The 23,078-nt window shown below is 38.4% G+C and overlaps 1 protein-coding gene across 1 annotated transcript in view; it reads left to right on the plus strand.

The window, feature by feature from the left end:
• Window positions 1–2,167: 2,167 nt before the first annotated feature.
• Window positions 2,168–23,078, plus strand: part of LOC133612341 (anoctamin-9) — a 44,830-nt gene continuing 23,919 nt past the window's right edge. The window contains exons 1-6 of the mRNA XM_061969673.2: window positions 2,168–2,557; window positions 12,527–12,601; window positions 14,532–14,654; window positions 14,747–14,883; window positions 19,214–19,263; window positions 19,326–19,384. Of these exons, the coding sequence (XP_061825657.2) occupies window positions 2,537–2,557; window positions 12,527–12,601; window positions 14,532–14,654; window positions 14,747–14,883; window positions 19,214–19,263; window positions 19,326–19,384 (465 nt within the window). The 5' untranslated portion in view covers window positions 2,168–2,536. The remainder of the gene's footprint in view (window positions 2,558–12,526; window positions 12,602–14,531; window positions 14,655–14,746; window positions 14,884–19,213; window positions 19,264–19,325; window positions 19,385–23,078) is intronic.

Consider the following 23,078-nt stretch of genomic DNA (forward strand, 5'->3'; position numbering starts at 1 on the left):
CACACAAATGCATAGAAACACCAATCAGACCCAGAAGCCTCATTTTTACATCAGTAAATGTAAAAACAAATCTTATATTTGTGTCAGTGTGGTATTTATCTGTGTGAATGTGCTACACAGCCTCATTTATGTAAATCACAAGTTTTGGTAGCAAGGTTAAAATGTCAATACAAGGATCTGCCAATGTGTTAACAGCAGGGATGTCAAACTCATTTTAGCTCAGGGGCCGCATGGAGGAAAATCTATTCCCAAGTGGGCCGGAGTGGTAAAATCATGGCATGATAACTTAAAAATAAAGACAACTCCACGTTGTTTTACTTTGGCCAAAAATAGAACAAGCACATTCTGAAAACGTACAAATCACAAATAATCCTCTGGACAAAACACTTCAAGTTTGTTGAAAATTCTGAGGAAATTGGTGCAGCTTCAAAAACACAAGGAGCTTAGACTTTGTCTCAGTGTATCTACAAAGCCAGGATTAAACTTTAAGTCACAGTCTTCCTGGGATTGAACAAAAACACAACATATAAACTCTTCGAGGTATCAAACACCTCCTTTGTCATGTCCGCGTATCAATCCAGCGCTAACTCAAGAAACCGTAAGAAACGGAGGTAAAAACTATTCAAAAGGATTAAGTTCACTTTTCTCGTATTTGACAGAGACATTTTGGGGAAGTAAAGTGCCAAATGACAATGTGTTCGAAGCAGAAGACATCGAGGGGGAGGAGCCACAGTCACCCTTTACTGTGTGCCTCTTGCTTGGCCTTGTTTGCTTGCCTAACAGAATTGCTATTGTGACATCGAGTGGACGCATTTACAACAGCAGTTTCTTTCCTTAAAAAAAAAGAAGCACATTTTTATACTTGGCAAACTCATCAAGCGGGCCGGATTAAAACCGTACGTTTGACACCCCTAGTTTACAGTGTACCTCCTCAGTACAACAGGAGCACTCTACTGTTTTTAAGGATTTTTCTGCAAAAATGTTTGTCTTCCAAGTTTTGAACTGAACTCAGGGGCCGGTATGGTGTCATTCCTTGGCACGTGGGCTGCCAGTTGAATAGCCCTGAGCTGGAGAGATACCAGGCAGCATGGTGGAAGATGGGTTAGTGCATGTGCCTCACAATACGAAGGTCCTGAGAAGTCCTGAGTTCAAAATCCGGGCTCGGGATCTTTCTGTGTGGAGTTTGCATGTTCTTCCCGTGACTGAGTGGGTTTCCTCTGGGTACTCCGGCGTCCTCCCACCGCCAAAAACATGCACCTGGGGATAGGTTGATTGGCAACACTAAATTGGCCCTAGTGTGTGAATGTGAGTGTGAATGTTGCCTGTCTATCTGTGTTGGCCCTGTGATGAGGTGGCGACTTGGGTGTACCCCGCCTTCTGCCCGAATGCAGCTAAGATAGGCTCCAGCACCCCCCGCGACCCCAAAAAGGGACAAGCGGTAGAAAATGGATCGATGGATGGAGAGATACTTTTTAGCATTTCACTTTGGCTTTGGCTTTTCAGCATTCACTCACAAGTTCTACCAAAATTGCTTTTTTGTCAATTTGTACTTCATTCAATGTAGGGTGAATGCGTGTTTCTTTATTATTAATCTACAAAATTGACAAAAAAGCAATTCTTTGTCAATTTTGTTGACAAAAAATTCAACAAAATTGAATTTTGTTGAATAGGGTAGGGGGAACAAAACATTTGTAATGTTGTGTTTACCCTACGCTACATGTAATGTTCACGGATCATTTTGTCAAACTAGTTCTTTGACGGTGTCAATCAAAACGGATCAATATAATAGATGCTTAGTAGACATTACAGAGATTAGATGCAGAGTAATTTGGATTACTTCTACTAATATGGAATATTTTTTCTTCATTTTGATATATTTCCCTTTAAATGTTCATATGCAAATTTAAAAGACAGCCAGTTTAATTGATTTATTTATTTTTTGCTTATGTGGTACATAAATAGTATCATGAACTATTGAAGGATGCCCACTGAGATATAACATGGTCGTTCACAACAATGCATTTCTATGTATTAGTTAAATTCACTCAACCACATATGCTGAGTGGTTGAGTGAATGTGTCATAATGAGAGGCGCACCAGCTATACACGACTCTGGTATTTAGTTGCGTTTGCTGCCACCTAGCGGCCGACGTGAGTCACTCCTCATCAATTGACAAGGAGAAGGCAACACTAAAATATCATTCCATCGCACCTGAGAGGACCTCATCGACACCAGCTCTCCCTTTGAGGGGCTAACCCGCCGCACTGCTCGTTTTTAACGCTGTTTACTGACTTGTAGAGACGCGACAACAGTGACGGACTGTGACGGCAGCAATAGGTAGAGTAGCCCTACATTCTTTGGGTAAACAACGTCGCCTTCGTTCCAAGGAAGACTACGGAAGTTACCTGCCCGAAGACAGGAAATCATCGCAGGCTCGAGAAGACGTGGAATCTGCTTCTTTTTTTAATTTTTTTTACGTTTTGTATTTACATTTTTTACACTAAATCGGATTGGCTTTCCAGAGCTGCTTTAATCATGTCTGGCCACAGGAGACAGGTAAGTAAATGTGTTCATTTGCGAATTCCTATCATATGTATAGCATTAGCAAAGTATGAAAGTATGGTGTTGCGTTCACGGACAGGCCTGTAGCTTTTACTACAAATTTAACCAACACCATGACACTCAATAACACCACACAATGTCCACATGGCCATTAAGTATTAACTGACACAAAATTAGGTACAGTGCCCCTTTACAGTCCAATGAGATCCAATACAAAAGCTGTATTTTAAAATGTTGTCTCTGAATAATAACAATGCTCAGTTTTTGTATATATAGATATGTAAAACAAATATTCATTATATATGCAGTCAAGTCCAAAATGATTCATACTCCTGGCAAATTTTGACATAAAGTTAATTGTATAAAACCATCAAGTTTTTTCTCGATTGGAAAAGATTCATGTGTCATAATAACAAAACGATGTACAGGAGACATTGTGAAAAAAAAGAAGTTTGTCATGTTTATTTTACATTTGAACAAAAAGTGGCATGTCCAAAATTATTCATACCCCTTTCAATAATCAAAAGAGCCATCTTTTGGCTTATGAAAGCTGTATTTAAAATGTTGTCTCTGAATAACAATAACAATGTTCAGTTTTGATTGACACTCTCAGTATGTGGGTGTAGTTTGCAGTGGTGCATCATTCTCACTGCGGTTTTGTAATGTTTTGTTTACCCTATGTATAGCTACATGTAATGTCCACGGATAATTTTGTCAAATTAGTCCTTTGACGGTGTCAATCAAAACGGATCAATATAATAGATGCTCAGTAGACACTACAGAGATTAGATGCAGAGTAATTTGGATTACTTCTACTAATATGGAATATTTTTTCTTCAATTTGATATATTTCCCCCTAAACATTCATATGCAAATTTAAAAGACAACCATTTTTTGCTTATGTGGTACATAAATAGTATCATGAACTATTGAAGGATGCCCGCTGGGATATGACATGGTCGTTCACAACAATGCATTTCTATTTATTAGTTAAAGTTAAAGTTGAAGTACCACTGATAGTCACACACACACTAGGTGTGGTGAAATTACCCTCTGCATTTGACCCATCCCCTTGTTCCACCCCCTGGGAGGTGAGGGGAGCAGTGAGCAGCAACGGTGGCAGCGCTCGGGAATCATTTTGGTGATTTAACCCCCAATTCCAACCCTTGATGCTGAGTGCCAAGCAGGGAGGTAACGGGTCCCATTTTTATAGTCTTTGGTATGACTCGGCCGGGGTTTGAACTCACGGCCTTCCAGTCTCAGGGCGGACACTCTGACCACAAGGCCACTGTGCAGGTTAGGGGTGTAAAGATTCCTTTTAACAACGATCTGATTTCGAATTTGTGGTTGCCAATACGGTTCACGGAAGATATGATTCTTTAGAACGATACGATCCAAACCGATTTTGAATTGAAATCAATTCAGTAACTTTTTTGCAAAAAAAATCAACCAATGTGACTGAAACAAATATTGGATACAAGACACTGTAGGTGAAGTTTCCTATTGTCCTGTTATTTCTTGTAAGCAAATTAGGTATAAATGAATTATGGATCTAAACAAGCAAGTAAACAACAATTAATGGGCAATACATTCACATCTTATTTGAATAAAGTGCAACCAACACTTTAGGTTGAATCAACAAGAGGAAATACTTCCTGCTCACATTTTCAATATTCAAGAAATGTTCAATAAAAGTACAGTAACCAACATTTTAACAGTATATTTATCTGCTACGTTTGCTGTTGTTATTCCAACATAATATATTACAATATCAGTTTCAAAAATAAGAATACAACCTAAAAGTATTCAGGTTGAATCAACAGTAGGTTTACCTGCTACAGTTAATGTTGTTTTTTGACATATAAATAATACAAATACTATACAAAATGAAATTAATATAAAAAATTAAAAGTGCAATCAAATTTCTTCAGATTAAATGAGCAGTGGTTTGACCTGCTACTACTCTCATTTTAATAAATAGCTATGATAGCAGAGAATGTCACAACAAATGCAAACGCCACAAAACAACAACATGAAGCCACAACACGAACAACTTCCAGCTATAGCATGATTGCAAAAACCCAGAAAAAATGCAAATGCCACAGCACAATAACATAAAATCATGACACAACAACTATAAGCCAAAACACAACAATATAAAGACTTAACGCAAGTGACAGCGGACAAGTTTCGTCGACTCACGGACATCCTGAGGCGGAGAGTTGGAAACGGTGTAATGAACAAAGTTGGAATAGTAAGAAAAGTGTTACTTTTTCAGTAATAAATAACTTTTTCAATACTACTGATATACTATGTTCATTGCACTGTTTTTAACCTTCCACCTCGGGAAGTTGCTCTGTCCCTGGAACTTGCTCCGCTGACTATTCTGTTTTGTCCGTCGTGTCCTTTGTGGCTTAAAGTTGTGTTTTTTTCAATCAATCAATCAATCTTTATTTATATAGCCCTAAATCACAAGTGTCTCAAAGGGCTGCACAAGCCACAACGACATCCTCGGTACAAAGCCCACATACGGGCAAGGAAAAACTCACCCCAGTGGGACGTCGATGTGAATGACTATGAGAAACCTTGGAGAGGACCGCATATGTGGGTAACCCCCCCCCTCTAGGGGAGACCGAAAGCAATGGATGTCGAGTGGGTCTGACATAATATTGTGAGAGTCCAGTCCATAGTGGATCCAACATAATAGTAAGAGTCCAGTCCATAGTGGGGCCAGCAGGACACCATCCCGAGCGGAGACGGGTCAGCAGCGCAGAGATGTTCCCTGCCGATGCACAGGCGAGCGGTCCACCCCGGGTCCCGACTCTGGATAGCCAGCACTTCATCCATGGCCACCGGACCTGTGCCCCCCCCCCCCCCCCCCCCCCCTCAAGGAAAAGGGGAGCAGAGGAGAAAAGAAAAGAAACGGCAGATCAACTGGTCTAACAGTGGGGCTATTTAAAGGCTAGAGTATACAAATGAGTTTTAAGATGGGACTTAAATGCTTCTACTGAGGTAGCATCTCTAATTGTTACCGGGAGGGCATTCCATAGTACTGGAGCCCGAATAGAAAACGCTCTATAGCCCGCAGACTTTTTTTGGGCTCTGGGAATCACTAATAAGCCGGAGTTCTTTGAACGCAGATTTCTTGCCGGGACATATGGTACAATGCAATCCACAAGATAGGACGGAGCTAGACCGTGTAGTATTTTATACGTAAGTAGTAAAACCTTAAAGTCACATCTTAAGTGCACAGGAAGCCAGTACAGGTGAGCCAGTATAGGCGTAATATGATCAAACTTTCTTGTTCTTGTCAAAAGTCTAGCAGCCGCATTTTGTACCAACTGTAATTTTTTAATGCTAGACATAGGGAGCCCCGAAAATAATACGTTACAGTAATCGAGACGAGACGTAACGAACGCATGAATAATGATCTCAGCGTCGCTAGTGGATAAAATAGAACGAATTTTAGCGATATTACGGAGATGAAAGAAGGCCGTTTTAGTAACACTCTTAATGTGTGACTCAAACGAGAGAGTTGGGTCGAAGGTAATACCCAGATTCTTTACTGATTCGCCTTGTGTAATTGTTTGGTTGTCAAATGTTAAGGTGGTATTATTAAATAAATGTCGGTGTTTAGCAGGACCGATAATCAGCATTTCCGTTTTCTTGGCGTTGAGTTGCAAGAAGTTAGCGGACATCCATTGTTTAATTTCATTAAGACACGCCTCCAGCTGACTACAATCCGGCGTGTTGGTCAGCTTTAGGGGCATGTAGAGTTGGGTGTCATCAGCATAACAATGAAAGCTAACACCGTATTTGCGTATGATGTCGCCTAGCGGCAGCATGTAAATACTAAAGAGTGCAGGGCCAAGAACCGAACCCTGAGGAACTCCGCACGTTACCTTAACATAGTCCGAGGTCACATTATTATGGGAGACGCATTGCATCCTGTCAGTAAGATAAGAGTTAAACCACAACAAAGCTAAGTCTGACATACCAATACGTGTTTTGATACGCTCTAATAAAATATTATGATCGACGGTATCGAAAGCAGCGCTAAGATCAAGAAGCAGCAACATAGATGACGCATCAGAATCCATCGTTAGCAGTAGATCATTAGTCATTTTTGCGAGGGCTGTCTCCGTAGAGTGATTTGCCCTGAAACCGGATTGAAAAGGTTCACAGAGATTGTTAGACACTAAGTGTTCATTTAGCTGCTGTGCGACAATTTTTTCGAGGATTTTCGAAATAAAGGGAAGGTGGGACACCGGTCGGTAGTTTACCATGAGGTCAGGATCAAGGTTAGGTCTTTTGAGCAGAGGATGAATAACCGCTTTCTTGAATGCTAGGGGAACAGTGCCAGAGGAAAGTGATAAGTTTATAATATTTAGCACTGATGGACCTAATAATACAAAAAGCTCCTTGATAAGTTTCCCAGGAAGTGGGTCAAGTAAACATGTTGTTTGTTTTATCCCACTTACACGCTGTAATAGTTCCTCTAATGTTATTTCATCAAAAAGAGAGAGACTATTTTGTATTGCAGTATCCGTCGTATATACAGTTGTATCTGTGTTCATAGAACCCAGTTGTAGCTGGGATGCGTTGTCTTTAATCTCCTTTCTAATGAGTTCAATTTTCTTATTAAAGAAATTCATAAAGTCATCTGCCGAGTGGGTGGAGCTATTGGGAGGAGTCCCTTGTTGGGTTAGCGATGCTACTGTACTAAACAAAAATTTAGGGTCGTTTTTGTTGAGGCGGATGAGATTTGAGTAATATTTAGCTTTAGCTAAGGTAAGCATGCGTTTATACGATATTAAACTATCACTCCATGCTTGATGGAAAACCTCAAGCTTGGTCGCGCGCCATTTGCGTTCCAACTTTCTACATGATAATTTATGAGCTCTGGTTTCCTCTGTAAACCATGGGGTGCGCCTTTTAGGGGCCCTTTTTTGTTTTAGCGGTGCTATACTATCAATGGTTTTGCGCAGGGCATTGTCAAAGTTGTTAGTGAGGTTATCAATAGAGCCGACATAATTTGGGAATGGTGCCATTACCGAAGGCAGTAGGTCAGCGAGAGTCATCGTTGTGGCGGCATTAATGTTGCGGCTGCTATAGCAGTTATTATTATTATTAGTTTGTTGACAATGAGTCAGAACTTCGAATTTTATAAGGTAATGATCGGACATTACTTTAGTATACGGGAGTACCATAACTTTGGAGGTGGTGACACCCCTGACCAGCACTAGATCTATCGTATTGCCGTTGCGATGCGTAGGTTCATTTATTATTTGTGTAAGACCACAGCTATCAATTATAGTCTGGAGCGCCACGCACTGAGGGTCCGATGGGGTATTCATATGGATATTAAAGTCCCCCATTATGATTATATTGTCTGCGTACGTCACTAGATCAGCAACGAACTCTGAGAATTCATTAATAAAGTCCGAGTAGGGCCCTGGGGGGCGGTAGATAACAGCCATATCGAGAGGCAGCGGTGCGACAGACCTCATAGTAAGCACCTCAAACGATTTGTATTTATTATTTAGGTTAGGGGTAAGGTTAAAGTTTTCATTGTATATTAGTGCGACCCCCCCACCCCTTTTAAGGGGACGGGCAATATGCGCATTCGTATAGTTAGGAGGAGATGCCTCATTTAGCGCAAAAAATTCGTCTGGTTTGAGCCAGGTTTCGCTAAGACCAATGACGTTAAGATTGTTGTCTTTAATGACCTCATTAACTAATAACGTTTTGGGAGACAATGATCTTATGTTTAAAAAGCCCATATTATAAGTATTGGGCTGTTTTGACGAGTTTTTGTTTAAATCATCCGTAGTAGAAATATTAATAATGTTGCGTTTATTATACGTAGTGCACTTTAAATAGTTTCGACCATATCTAGGAATTGATACGACGGGAATTTTCAGATTGTTTGTTTGATGCTGCGATAGACTGAACGCATCATGATTTGCCACCTCAGTAGAATGCATATCTACCTCTAACACATTCACAACAGAAAACACATTATGTGAGTTGTGTCTTATTCTAAGAGAATTGCTATGCGTACAGGAATTATCCAGCCTGGCGCTGGCTAGTTCTAGCTTAACTGACTCCTCACCCGGACTAGCAGGCTCTGTAATTGCCTGTGACCGGGCTTGCTCTAGTGTAGTTAGTCAAATGTGACTTAAACAGTAGTCTATATTTTTAGACAGGATGATGGCGCCTTCCTGGTTAGGGTGAAGGCCGTCCCTCATCAGCAAGCCTGGTTTGCCCCAGAAAGAGGGCCAATTATCAATAAACGTTAGTCCCTGTTGTCTACAGAAGCTAGCCAGCCACTTGTTAAGCGAGACTAATCTGCTATATCTCTCCTCATTGCCTCTCGCAGGCAGGGGGCCAGAGACAATTACTCGATGCCTGGACATCTTTCTAGCGAGATCACAAGTCCTGGCTATGTTTCTCTTTGTAATCTCTGACTGTCTCATTCTAGTGTCATTGGAGCCAACGTGTACAACTATATTCGCATAACTAGTGGTGCGATTAGCCTGTCGTACGTGTTTACTAGGCCTGTTGCGAGTTAGCTCCCTAAGATTAGCCTCAATGTCAGGTGCTCGGGCCCCCGGGATGCACTTAATTGTGGCTGGTTTGCTAAGCTTTATGTTTCGGGTGATGGAGTCCCCTATGACTAAGGTGTGGTGCCCGGTAGACTGGGGTGTAGGACTAGCTAAAGAGCTAAATCTATTATGCGTCTCAACCGGTACACCGTAGCTTGTAGGCCGCTTAGGACTGCTACAGGCTGGGCTAGTTAGCTCGCTACAGCTAACGCTAGCAGATGTGTCCGCAACATCTAAAGTTACGAGATTACTCTGCTCTAACTGGCGGACACGGCCCTCTAGCAGAGCCAGCCTCTCCGTGAGTAAGGTGCAAGACGCGCAGGAAGCCATACTCACGGTGTTTTCTGTCACCGAGTGAAGTTCCTGCTGTCTTCCGAGAAGTCCTGGTCACGGTGTGCAGGAGTAGACTCCTTCTGACCGGCGCCCGGCGACGCCTTTCTCCGCGCTAGCTTCGTTAGCTTAGCAGCTAGCTGCTAGCTAGCTGCGGGAGGGGTGGAGAGACAGAGATCGGGTGATTTGCAAGTTAAATAGTACTACTAAATATGTTGAGAAAGTAATAAAGAAAGCTGCAAAACAATTTAAAAGCACATAAATAGAACGATACTTAGCTTTTTCGAAACAGCGAGCAGTCAGCGAGCAGTCACGCACGGTGAACCGGAACCGTGCTGATTGATTGATTAAAACTTTTATTAGTAGTTTGCACAGTACAGTACATATTTCGTACAATTGACCACTAAATGGTAACACCCAAATAAGTTTTTCAACTTGTTTAAGTCGGGGTCCACGTTAATCAATTCATGTTACGACTTTATATTATTGTGTTGTGGCTTTTACAATTGTGCTGTAGCTGAAAGTTGTTGTGTTGTGGTTTAATGATAGTCTTGAGGCGTTTACATTTGTTGTGACCTTTCTCGGCAACCGTAGCTATCCACAATTTTTGTTTTGTAGATTGATGGAGATAACCGCATAGACTTGAATAACATTGAAGGCCTCAGTGTTAGACTTCATTTAATGTCCACCGTGCTAAAATCCAATGTTTTCCTTTTTCTAGTATCGATAATATTGATCGATTGCTTTTTAAAATGATATTGGATTGATACCTATCTTCCAGAAGGCAAACTTGCCAAGCACAGATCAATGTAGTTAAATCTAAGTAATATAAATCGATACACCGATTAATCATTACACCCCTACTAGTTATCTGTTTCAAGTTTTATTACAGCTTTTATATTGGATCTTATTAGACTGAATACACTACCTGAGTTTATAAACATATCTTGACACGAGTGAGTACATCCCTCAAATTCCAGCAACCATTTTGTTATACCTTCTCAGGCAACAATACTATAGAACTGAAACTTGGATTTACTTTGGAGTACTCAATGTACAACAAAGTCAAGTCGGCCATTATTGTCTAAATAGCTGGCAGCACAAGTGAGTACAGCTCTCAGTCAACATGTCCATATTTCCCTTGTGGATCATTAAAGTTTGTCTAATTCTAAGTCTATTGTGTCTTGCGCTTGTCCGCCCTCCTTCCGCTTGGGGATGCCTCACAGATGCTCAATTAGTTATAGGTATTGATGGGTAAATGATGCCCTAGTGAGTGTATGACACACTCACTACCGGAATCGACACTGGACTGACACTGTGTTAGTGTTAAATGTCATCCGCCATCTGCTGGATTTAAAAAAAAGTGATGCAATCAAACCAATTCAGGCAAATTTAAACAATCACTGCGAATTCTGCGCGGCCTCGCAACTTTGTCCAATGCTGCAACATCCCCGCATATTTTGTGCCGATCAAATTTATCCAAACTGCGCTGAAAATGTTTGTTTCTTGTTTAGATTACCCAGGAACAACGTGTATCAATATATCAGCTCTTTGCTCAAATGGCACAAATGACATCCTGCCGCGTAGCTCAAACCTACTTCCTGTTCCTGTCAGTAGCGCTAAGCCTTCCCGGTAATAAACAATTACTCCCTAGTTTACATGTATTTATATATGGATTTAACATTTATTTATCCAGGGTAAGGCAATGAAGAACCACTTTTCATTTGCAATTCTGACCTAGCAAAGAGGCAGCATTTACATTTTAGAGATGTTGAAATGTGATGATAATTTCTCATCGTCTCTCATTTACCAACTAGCGCGATAGATCTCTCTCTACAGGTAACAAATATGCATATGCGGGGGTTCATTTTTTTCCAACAAAAATGTATGTTTAAGACTGACAAAAACTCTTCAAGCGTAAAACATACACAGAGAATGTCTGCAACATGTGGACGACAAAACAGACAGCGGACGATACGGAAGCCTTTGGCGATGTTTTTTTCTGTAATTTATAATTAATTGTAATTATTATTAAACAAAACAGTAGTTTAACAACAAACTACTATCTGTCTACTTTTAGGTCTGTATGGTATAAAACAAGTAAAACTTCAAGAGAGTATATTTTACCAAATATTGTTGAAATTGCTTTTAAAGTTCATGTTACAAGAAACACTTAAAACATTGAAATCAATTTCATAAAATCACAAGTTGATTCAATGTAAAATAAGCCGCACTTTTGCCGCAACTTTCTGAAAAAGCTGCCACTAATTTCAGGCGAAAATCAGGCATTTAAGGCCCCAACTGTCACAAAAAAAAATCTGCAAAATCCTGGAGGCACTGAATAATTTGTTAATAAGTGAGATCCTTACATCAAATCTAACTGTGGCGGTCCAAATGTTCTTTTTGGTGGGCCACCACAAACACATGAAAGTATGGTAAATAATATTGTCGCTTGAGAAAATATACTGTAAAAAATGTTTTCAGAAAATGAGAAGGGGCACAATTAATCAGTCAACCAGTGCACATTGTTTTTGGTATTATGTTCAGTATGTTGAATATGATTCTGGTGAATACCATGTTTAGGTACATTATGGTGTCATGTTGTTTTTTGACTTCATGCCCGCACTCATGACCTGTGTGTGTGTGTGTGTGTGTGTGTGTGTGTGTGTGTGTGTGTGTGTGTGTGTGTGTGTGTGTGTGTGTGTGTGTGTGTGTGTGTGTGTGTGTGTGTGTGTGGACAGTTTGTGAGTGCCACCACATGTCATGCTTCTTAGTCACATTAAATAGATGAACCTAAACAGTGATTGTGACTCACCACAGACACTGTGGCATTTCTCTCCCACACCCGCCCACAACAGAGTTGGACTGGATTCTTGACTAGATTGCAATCTTCCTGTATATTTGATCTGTATATCAACACATTAACTCAAAACCACCATGTGTTACTCGTACTTTGTGCCATGTTGAAAATGCTAAAATGGCCGCTATCTGTTGCATGACCTCCGTCACTCTTCTCTACCAACAGCCCAGCATTGAGCTACTGGAATTAATGGGAGTCGTGAGAGAGAATGGCAATGATCAGAAGTCACTTCCTCCTGTGGTATGTAAATGATAGGTTTTGTCACAATATGATATTTTGTGGTTTGTTTGGGCAACAAAGTGATATTTAGTCTCATTTAATAGTCATCAACCCTATTACTTAGATATGATTAATTGCAAGGACAAGTTTATCTTTGCCCTTCAGACTTAGGCTTAGACTTAGACTTAGACTTAGACTTCCTTTTTATTGTCATTCAAATTTGAACTTTACAGCACAGATAAGAACAACATTTCGTTACATAAGCTTCATGACACTTTATTAAGAGATCAAAAGTGACTGAATCTGGATTGACACTGTCAGAGGTATTCATTTAACAACATTGTGGTTGTGTAGAATTCTACTGCATCTTGGTGTTAACATTTTTGGTTGTCTAGAAACTAGGGATGTTCCGATCAGGCTTTTATGCTGCTGGTTCCGATACCAATCATCCATGAGTGACATTTGCCGATGCCAATATCGATACTAATCACAATGTAATAACACATTTTTCTATTTATTTATGGTAAATGCTATTGACAGTTGAAAATTATCAAGACAATATTGAAACTAGTTCCTTATTCTCTTTCTCGTTGTGTAACATGTTCAGCCTTGTCTTCCAGTGATAATGCTACGTGATAATAATACTTAAAGGGGTCATATTATGATTTATTTCTACATATAAACACCTCCTTGTGGTCTACATAACATGTAATAGTGGTTATTTGGTCAACATTATGCATACAATTAGTTTTACAGACTGTCTTTAAGCCACTTTTTGATTGTTTCTTCAGAATGCGCTGTTTTGTAGGCGGTCTTATTTAAAGTTAAAGTTAAAGTACCAATGATTGTCACACACACACTAGGTGTGGTGAAATTTTTCCTCTGCATTTGACCCATCCCATTGGTCACCAACTGGGAGGTGAGGGGAGCAGTGGGCAGCAGCGGTGCACGTGCCCATGTCCTGATCCAGGCGAAGCCCCCTTCGACTGCGTCTCCACCCACTCAGCCATGTTGTAGTTTTTAGCGCTCCCATATTGAGTCTACTGACAAATTTAAGTACGCTACTTTTTATTAGAAATGGCAACAGTGGAGGATTTTAGCATGCATGTTCATGTACGAGCCAGTCTGCCCCACAACAAGAGGACAGAGAAAATACGGAACTTTTTGACAACAACTATGAACTACAACTGAATAAAAATGGTGGACTCGCGCAAAGCTCTTCGGGTAAACGTCTTCTATATATGGAGACATCCGCTGACGTGACAATGATCTCAAATTCTAAACGGCTCAATAAGAGCAAATTTGGAAGAAGGCAAGATTGTTTTAATAACATCTATCTATATTTAAAATTTTCTGAGACTCATGGGGATCTCAAATACACAAAAACTGGTGCCAACAGGTAAGAAGGTTTTGCATAATAGGACCCCTTTAAGTTACAAAGAAAGGCAGTTTCTTTGCCGTAATGGGGGTGATTATTATTAGCTCAGAGGAGCAGCTCCACACTGTATGGAGAGGTATTTAGCTGCTAGCTGCTTGTCAGCCAAGGGACTAAAAATAAATACAGTATCAGCCAGAGGATATCAGCGTTTATGATCGGTAATAAAATGCATGGGGATCATATACTTTTTCATGAAAATCGGTTGATACTGATCGATTGATCGGCACATCCCTGTTAGATACATGAGGAAAAATAATGTGCTTTTAGTTTACGGCAATACAAACTGTAACCCTAAAAAATACATATAATACTGCACATTATTATTGTTTTTTGATACAGTTTAGTATTGGATCTCAGTTAAATGTGTATGTGTACCTAATGGTGTGACCCAAAGGAAATAAAGTTGTTCAGATTGTTTACATAAAGAAACCATGTAGTTTGTCTCTATCTACTGTCTTTCAATTAAGTGTTTATATTAAGTACAATTGATAGATATTTGTTTCTGAGGAACAGGGTACGCCACTGTCGTACGACTACATTTTGGTGGCGAAAACGAGAGAGCCCCATGATCGAGAGGCCGTCAAAAAGCAAAACGAATTCATTGAGGAACTGAAAAAGAAACATTTCAAAGTCAAAGTGAGTGTGGCATTTAACTGGCATATCCCTTGAGATAATCACTTGCAAGATTAAACCATTCAGTCATCTCATCTTTAAATGTTTCCTCATAGAAAATCATAGACGAGGACCTGGTCTTCTTTGGCATGCAAGCTCCTAATGAGATTTTTGACAAGTACCGATACCTGCTCAAAGTTTCTGACGCCTGTAATTGGAGCTCAGACCAGAACCACGTGCCTCTCAGCATCAGGTAAAACTGTCACTGTAACTGTGTTTGCATGTTGACCAAGCAGTACTGTAAAGTCAACATAAAAGTAATTAACTTATATTTATGTGTGTAAGAGTTTATGAGTGTACTTGTACAACACCGCCTACATCAGTCTGTTTTGACAATACACATGTAATACAAGTTTGTCTGTTGCTTGTCCTCCTTGACTGACACAGTGGAACCTCTTTTGCACTTTTTCATTACGAGAGACAAGAACACATGTGCCGTTTTTTCTTATGATAAACGCTTGCAAGATGCGGCTAATGGGAGTCACAGTTGTAGTCTTCAAGGCCCTGTAAAACAACTTCAAAACCCTCCATCAAAGTTTTGTATATATAATGTAATAACAGACATGGTCATAACAATATGTAATATGTACAATATTTACCGCATTTTGGTCATTTTATGCATTGCCAAACCTAATTTCTCTGCGCATTTATTTCCGTTTCCATAGCAGCACACTTCCGACTTCCGGCAACAAATGTGTGTTCCTACTTCCGGAAAGAAGCGCGAGTGTGTTTTAATCATGGCATACTTATTAACAGACAATGAAGACAACTTGTTTTGGGCAAATGAGTATTCACAACCTTATCTTTTTGAAGCTGAATATACAGAGGATGAACTACTGTTTATAGAAGAAGAAGAGGCTGAAACGTTGGAGCAGACGGAAGCCGAAAGAGTAAAGTCGGTGTGACTTTGACGCTATAAATGTGGAGCTTATAGGCAAGCTATTTTGACAAACGGATTGCTTACCCAAAATAAACTGGAAACATTGCTGACCAGCGGGACTAAACAAACAGCTGTCCATCGAGTGAGTCACTATACTATTGATCATGATACACGCAGCATGTCATGCATGTTAGTACAACTACAGTGCATACGCTGTCAAGCTAGTTGTGTACAAACAAAACATGAAATGTGGGCTAATACTTTACAGATACTGTAATATGATTGTTCACGTTTTTCAGTCAGTACAGATTGGTGTCCTATCGCATTGTGTTGTACACTACAAACAACGCGATTCGGGTGCTGTCGTAGAAGCTTGCTTATCTCTCGCTGTAGCAAGCTCACGGCTAAAACCGCAGCATGGCATTGTGTTAGTACACTGGCAAACCAGTTCCTCAGTGTTCACACTTACAATAACAATGTCGCTACAGCTTGGTTATTGTACAGGTTACGGAACGTAAATGGTTTTTGAATGCATTTTTAAAGTGATTTAGAGGGAGAATGGATTGCTTCCATTAGCTGCATTGCTAGCCACCAAGAACGAGCCGATTTATATATGTTAGAATGCAAAAAAACCCTAAAAACTTTTGTCTTTTTGTCTCTCATAAGTATAGTGAATAATTCCAAAAATTCCAGGAAAAATGCAGTTCCCCTTTAAGTCATATAGCATTTCTTCCAGATGTTAGATCCGATGTCAAAACCTTTTCTCTTGTATGTAATAATAGAAGCAGAATGAGTCTGTTTCAGGGTCAAACCGTGGCCATCATAAAGCGTCATTAAAGGCGTTGTTATAAACCTTAAGCTGGTTAGAGGGCACTTAGTGTTAGCATTACAGGTATATCCCGGGTTCTATCAGCTTTAAGTACTTGAAGTACACCCGCCACGTAGCACACACACACACACACGTATTAGCTATGCTTTTTGTCTGCTAATGATAGCGATTTGCAGTGAGGGGCAGTATAGATGTGGTGTTCACAAATAAATCGAATCCCTTGAACGGCTCTTTTAAGTAAACAATGAGTACCGATTCGCTGTTGCAAGCTGTTTGTTTGGGAGCCGTTTCTAATGCACATGCAGTTATAGCATCACCCAACTGGCAACTGCACTAGGAAATGAGTCAGAGTCAAGGAAAGCATAGCAGCATTTTTATTATTTTTATTTTTAATTGTTTTTATTATTTATTTGTCATTTTTATATTTTTTGGTTCATTGTTCTGATGTAGCTCAAGTTTAAGTGTTTTATTATTTTATACTTGCCGTACTTAATATGTATGTATTTTTATTAATTATATTGTTAAAAGGATCTTGTGCTACAGTATTTTTTGGTGAGTAAAACATTCAAAATAGTGATGTCAAAATCATAGTCAGATTTTCAGAATAATTATTACCAATAGACTAATATTTGCATAGATTTAAATTATTATGATCCACATCTTATCTTATAACGGCTACTATGATTAAAAAATAAGTAAATACAAATAATTATAATAATGAGCCAGTCTTTTAAGTGGCTCTTTGAAAGGAACGACTCCTCAAGATCTGGCCACCTTCAAAGAACCATTGATCCCATTTCTTAAAGTGATGCTTTCCATCACAAATACATGAGTATTAAAGCGATCCAAATGGTAAACTATTGTAAACGGTGGTCTGGTAAGATGTATTGCAAGCTTGGCAGGTAAAAACTCAAGAGGCTTTTTTTTTTTAAGTGTACAGTCTGGTCTCATTCTAACAAGGCCACTGTCCAACTCTCAAAAGCTCTCTTTTCCCCACCAGTTACACACCTTTGGCCTTCACAATATTAGCACTGCACGTCACATCCGGTCCAATTGCACAAACAAAATAAAGATCTCGGAAAAATGGCTTACACTTAATTAAACGTTGATCAATGTTCCTAACTTCCTATCAATTACAGTAAAAGTGTTAGAATCACTGATACTCAATTTACCATGTTGTTTTTGTTGTGTGAAGGGCCCTAGTGACTAGTTTTGTTTTGGGCCCCTAGATGATTGAATACGCCAATGCTTCATTTTCATAAAAGTGTAAAAAATAGTTCAAAATTAAAAAATGTAATCGAATAAAATTTAATCTCGTCAATTCCAATCTAATCGTAGTGAAGTGAAGTGAATTATATCAAAAATATTCATATTGTGTTTGTCAAATTTGCTTATTTTGAGTAATGTGTACTACAGTCTGAGATAAACCCCATATTTATTTTTAATTATAAGCAAAACTGGCGTAATAATTTGTTAAATTAGCAATATTTTTTTTTTCAAATGATCACTTGTTCTTCAAAATACTATGCTTATTCTAACTGAATATCAGAAGTGTGTTGCATACTTTTGTAACATAATAACTGCCTGTTAAATTAAAAATATATATTGTTAGTCAAAAAATATATATTGTTAGTTGATTCTAATATAATAAAACTTTAAATTCTGTTTTTGTAGTGACATGTCAAGGTGAATCACATTACAAATGTCCCTCACGCATCTCAATTTTTAAGATTCCAGTCAGTCATACAAGTGTAAAAATAAGTTTTCCACTGTAAAATGTACAAACAACAATCTACATTAACCTATTTTTCCCTAATGAACACTAGTGTAACGATAATGTCTTACTGCTTTCACTGCAAAAACTGAAATCTAAATAAGATTAAATATCTAAAATAAGGGTGATATTTCTTTATTTTCTGTCTGATAAGATAATTCTTCTCACTAAGCAGATTTTATTTTAGTGTTTTACTTGTTTTACTTGTTTTAAGGGTTTTGGTCCTAAATGATCTCAGTAAGATAGTACAGCTTGTTGCTGAGATTTTATGACCTATAATGAGTAAAACATGCTTGAAACTAGAATATCAACTGTTGCAAAGCAGTGTCATCAACACTCACAAGTATAAAACTACTTTTTTAAAGTAATAATTTCTGACTTCAAACATGAAAAAAAATCATGATGCTGAGCGCATATCATTATGTCAAGACAATGGCACTAGCATTTGCTTAATTTAAGACTATTTTTCAACATATTGAGCAAAAAGGTCTCTTTTTTTTCTACCAAGAAAAGTGCACTTATTAGTGAGAATATACTTATTTTAAGGTATTTTTGGGTTCATTGAGGTTAGCTAATTTTACTTGTTTTGGAAAGTCTTGACTAACCGAATGTTCTTGTTCTATTGGCAGATAATTTTGCTTAGTTCAAATAAAATACCCCTAATATTTGTATTTTTATTTTCTTGTTTTTGAACACTGACTTTTTGCAGTGTTGAATGTGAGTGTGCTTATTTCATATAACTTCCATCGTGTATGTTATTCTTCTTTTTCTTCTCTTCTCTTGCTCTTCTTCTCTTCAAAAGTCTTGTAAAGTGCTCATGCTTTTTTTTTTTTTTTTTCAAATAATGTAGAGGAATCGTAAAACATGCTAGTTACACACGGTCTTGTGTGATCTATTGGCGTCTAAATGACAGCAGTTTGAACTCTTGAGTTTTTTTGGCATCATGCGTCAATGTTTAGGGACATTTGACTTAAAAAGTTCTATTGTAGTAATGTTGAATTCATGGCTGCACTTGTTGAGATGTCATGTTCTTCCCTCAGGATCAGGGTGGTCCACTTCATCTTGAATCATACACCTATTCATTCAGGAGGTAAGAGGCGTTTAATGCTCTCGCAGTCCTCTTTAAAAATATAATACTCTTTATTTTACCAGAGGGTCTTCGAGAACTCATGAGGATGAAAGTATTTGAGGCGAAATTCTGCCTACATGAGGTGAGAAACTGCTCCAGTAATGTTTAAAGCAAGAAATAATCTGCTACCATCCAATATCCAAAAAATGTTCAGAGACAGAGCGGAAACTTTTGTTTGTGGGGTGAATCAATGGAATCAATTAGAAGAGGAAATTAACTGAACGATGTTATTGCTTTAACAACGTCATTTAATTAAAAATACAAACAAAATAGGAGGAAACACGAAAATATCTTAAAAGGGGAACTTCTGTTTTTATTTTTTATTTTGCCTATCGTTCAAAATCAATATGAAAGACATGACGACAGATGGATTTTTTTTAATGCATTCTAAATATTGAATAAACGTAAATAAAGGTCAGCTTACAGCGGAGCCAATGGGAGCGCCACTATTCTGCCCATAAAATCCGATAAATAACCATTCAATATGTGCCAACAATACTCCATTTACATTTCGTTATTTGAATATTAACGAAGTATTAGTGATATTGTTATTATAAGCACTAACAGAGACAAACTATTTATAGCGGCAATGTGATCACTTCCTGTGTCGATATGTTTACATCATCGAGTGGTCTGCTGTTTCCTCGCTTCCCTGCTCCCTGGAAGTTTATTGTATATCATAAATCATCCATCTCACCTGGACAGAAGGTGGCTGAGATAATATTCCGACAACTTTGGACACATTGACAGCCATTTAGGACCTGGAACTGGTGAGAATCCTAATGACAGCAGACCTTGCACAGTAAGTGATGTTTTATTATGTTTGTTGGCTCTCAAATGATGAAGAAAAAAAAAAGCAAACGTGATGCGTTTTTTAAATTAATCCGCCGTGTATGCTTAAAATGATCAAAGTACATAAATATTAAATGTTATTGTAAATGTACCTGTTACTACATTACATATATTCTTACATCATGTACATAAAACCCTAATGGAGGTGTTCGGGTGTTTTTTAGGGGCTATATTGGCAGAATTGAACAGCTCCCATAGGCTCCATTGTAAGCGGAATTTTGATCAAATATATTACATTTTTGAAATGCATTAAAAAAAATCAATCTGTCGTCATGTCTTTCATAATGATTGTGAACGACATTCCAAAAAAAGTGCATTTCCCCTTTAAGAGTGTTTAAGAATGGATTTATTAGGACTGTCAAACATGATTGATTACAAAATATTATAACATGTATAGTTTCAGATCAATCACGCAATTTATTTTGAGCGCACAGCTCCTTTACCTTATCCACGGATGGTTACATGAGAGGTGAATCAGGTTGTTATGAAGTCAGTGATTAGGTCAATGCATACGTCGGTGCAAAGATGAGTGAGCAGTACTTGTGTGCTCCCCAGCAAATTTCACTTTGGAATAAACCCCAACTGTATTTTAATTTAAACTGTTACCTATGAAACAGAAAAAAATAAATGTAGTGCATTCAAGTAAAAACATTCAAAAAATGTTTCTGGATGACACTCTGACCACAATGAAATTGCATTTGTGTCATACAATTGGGGTCTTTTGTTTCTCTAATTTACTGTGATCAATCATGATTAATTCAAATTCAAAAGTGTGATTAATGAAATTTAAAAAAAATGAATCATTTGACAGGACTAGTTTATCGGCTACAGTACAGGCCAAACGTTTGGACACACCTTCTCCTCATTCAATGCGTTTTCTTTATTTTAATGACTATGTACATTGTAGATTGTCACTGAAGGCAACAAAACTATGAATGATACAATTTCAGGTGACGACCTATTGAAGCTCTTTGAGAGAATGCCAAAAGTATGCAAAGTAGTAATCAGAGCAAAGGGTGGCTATTTTGAAGAAACTAGAATATAAAACATGTTTTCAGCTATTTCACCTTTACATGTGTTCATTCATAGTTTTGATGCCTTCAGTGACAATATACAATGTAAATAGTCATGAAAATGCATTGGTGTGTCCAAACTTTTGGCCTGTTCTGTGCATTTGATGAAATTATAAGTGGGTCTATTATTGTGATTATGTATGAATGAAATTAAATGTGATATATATCCTGTTAAAACACTTAGGGCTAGATTTGCTTGAATCCAAATACCACTCACTCAACAGTGTGTGGAAAAAAAAGCATTTAGTATTAGTGGGCGTGTTGCGTGGGATCTATTAATACTGCGTGTACAATTGAAAAGTTGTGCAGACCGCTTTATTTAAATGAGGATTTTGCGTGTACTATATGGGGCTTTTACCACAGACAGACAATCATCTTTTACTGCACATTCTTGTTATCATGCTCCTGTTTTGAACCCGCAGCACACATCTATAATCTGTAACACCTTTTCTAGATCGCAATCTTGACAACAGAAACACTTGCACACTGGCATACCAAATCAGTTTTTTGTTTGCCCTCAAGTGTCACAGATTTGATGGGGTTTTTTTCCGAGTCTAAACGCTTCAAAGTGATTGAAATCTGATCTTTTCACATCAGATTCAGACCACATTGGACTACGTTTACACTGAAGGCCAAAGTGTCCCAAATCATATTTTTTCAAAATCATTTTTTTTTCCCCAGCTGACTGTTTACACTTGAAGTAAAATGTGATTTTACTTTTACTTTATCAGACTCTACGCACACAGGCCCCAGTGTGCCCCCAAAGTAGCCTCTATGTCACTTGCATGCACAGTTCGATAAAGTGATTTTTAGGACTATTTTTTTAATGCCTGGCTGGCGATTGACTGACACACCCTGCGCGATCGACCGGTAGCTCGCGATCGACGTTTTTGTTTCCCCTGATGTAAATGGTTTGTTGTTTTTGAAATAAATTGGTGAAGGAAAAAAAAAATCATCATTGGAATAAAAAGGCATGTATGGATGACGTTAAATTGTTAGCAGGTCAACATAATCTTGAATTTGTAGGAGCAGGAACCCCAAGTTCAACGGGGGTTTGTATGGTAAATGTTTCTATGGACACGGTCGCCTGTGAAGGGTCCAATAAAACATATATTAGAGTGAGGGAAATACTGACATTGTAAAGTACCGTATTTTCCGCATTATAAGGCGCACCGGTTTATAAGGCGCACCTTCAATGAATGGCCTATTTTAAAACTTTGTTCATATATAAGGCGCACCACATTATAAAGCGCATAGAATAGACGCTACAGTAGAGGCTGGGGTTACGTTATGCATCCATTGGATGGAGCTGCGCTAAAGGGAATGTCAACAAAACAGTCAGATAGGTCAGTCAAACTTTATTAGTAGATTACAAACCAGCGTTCTGACAACTCTGTTCACTCCCAAAATGAATAAACAGCTGTTTTATTATTTTCCCCGAGGTAAAGTCAGTGACGTGGTATTTCGTTTATCTTTTAACAACAGCAAGGTATAACATGTAGTGCAACATTTATATCACACAGTGGAGGGGAACTTTTCCTCGATTCAATAAACACTAAAAAACAGTCTGATACTGTTACGGTAAATCAAACGTTAGTGCAATCACAATATAGTAACACTCGAAATAGTGCAAAGCAATAACAATATATCAACGTTGCTCAAATGTTAATGTTACACAACACAACACATAAAATAAACATGTAAAGCTCACTTTATTAAGTTATTCATCATCCACAAATCCCTCGAATTCTTCTTCTTTAGTGTCTGAATTAAACAGTCATTAATGGAGTCAGTGTCGCTGCTGTTGTCTAGCAGTTCAGTGACAATTCCTGCCTTCCTGAAAGCTCGGAC

The sequence above is a fragment of the Nerophis lumbriciformis genome, linkage group LG10 (assembly GCF_033978685.3).
Source record: "Nerophis lumbriciformis linkage group LG10, RoL_Nlum_v2.1, whole genome shotgun sequence".
In the NCBI taxonomy this organism is placed as follows: Eukaryota; Metazoa; Chordata; class Actinopteri; order Syngnathiformes; family Syngnathidae; genus Nerophis; species Nerophis lumbriciformis.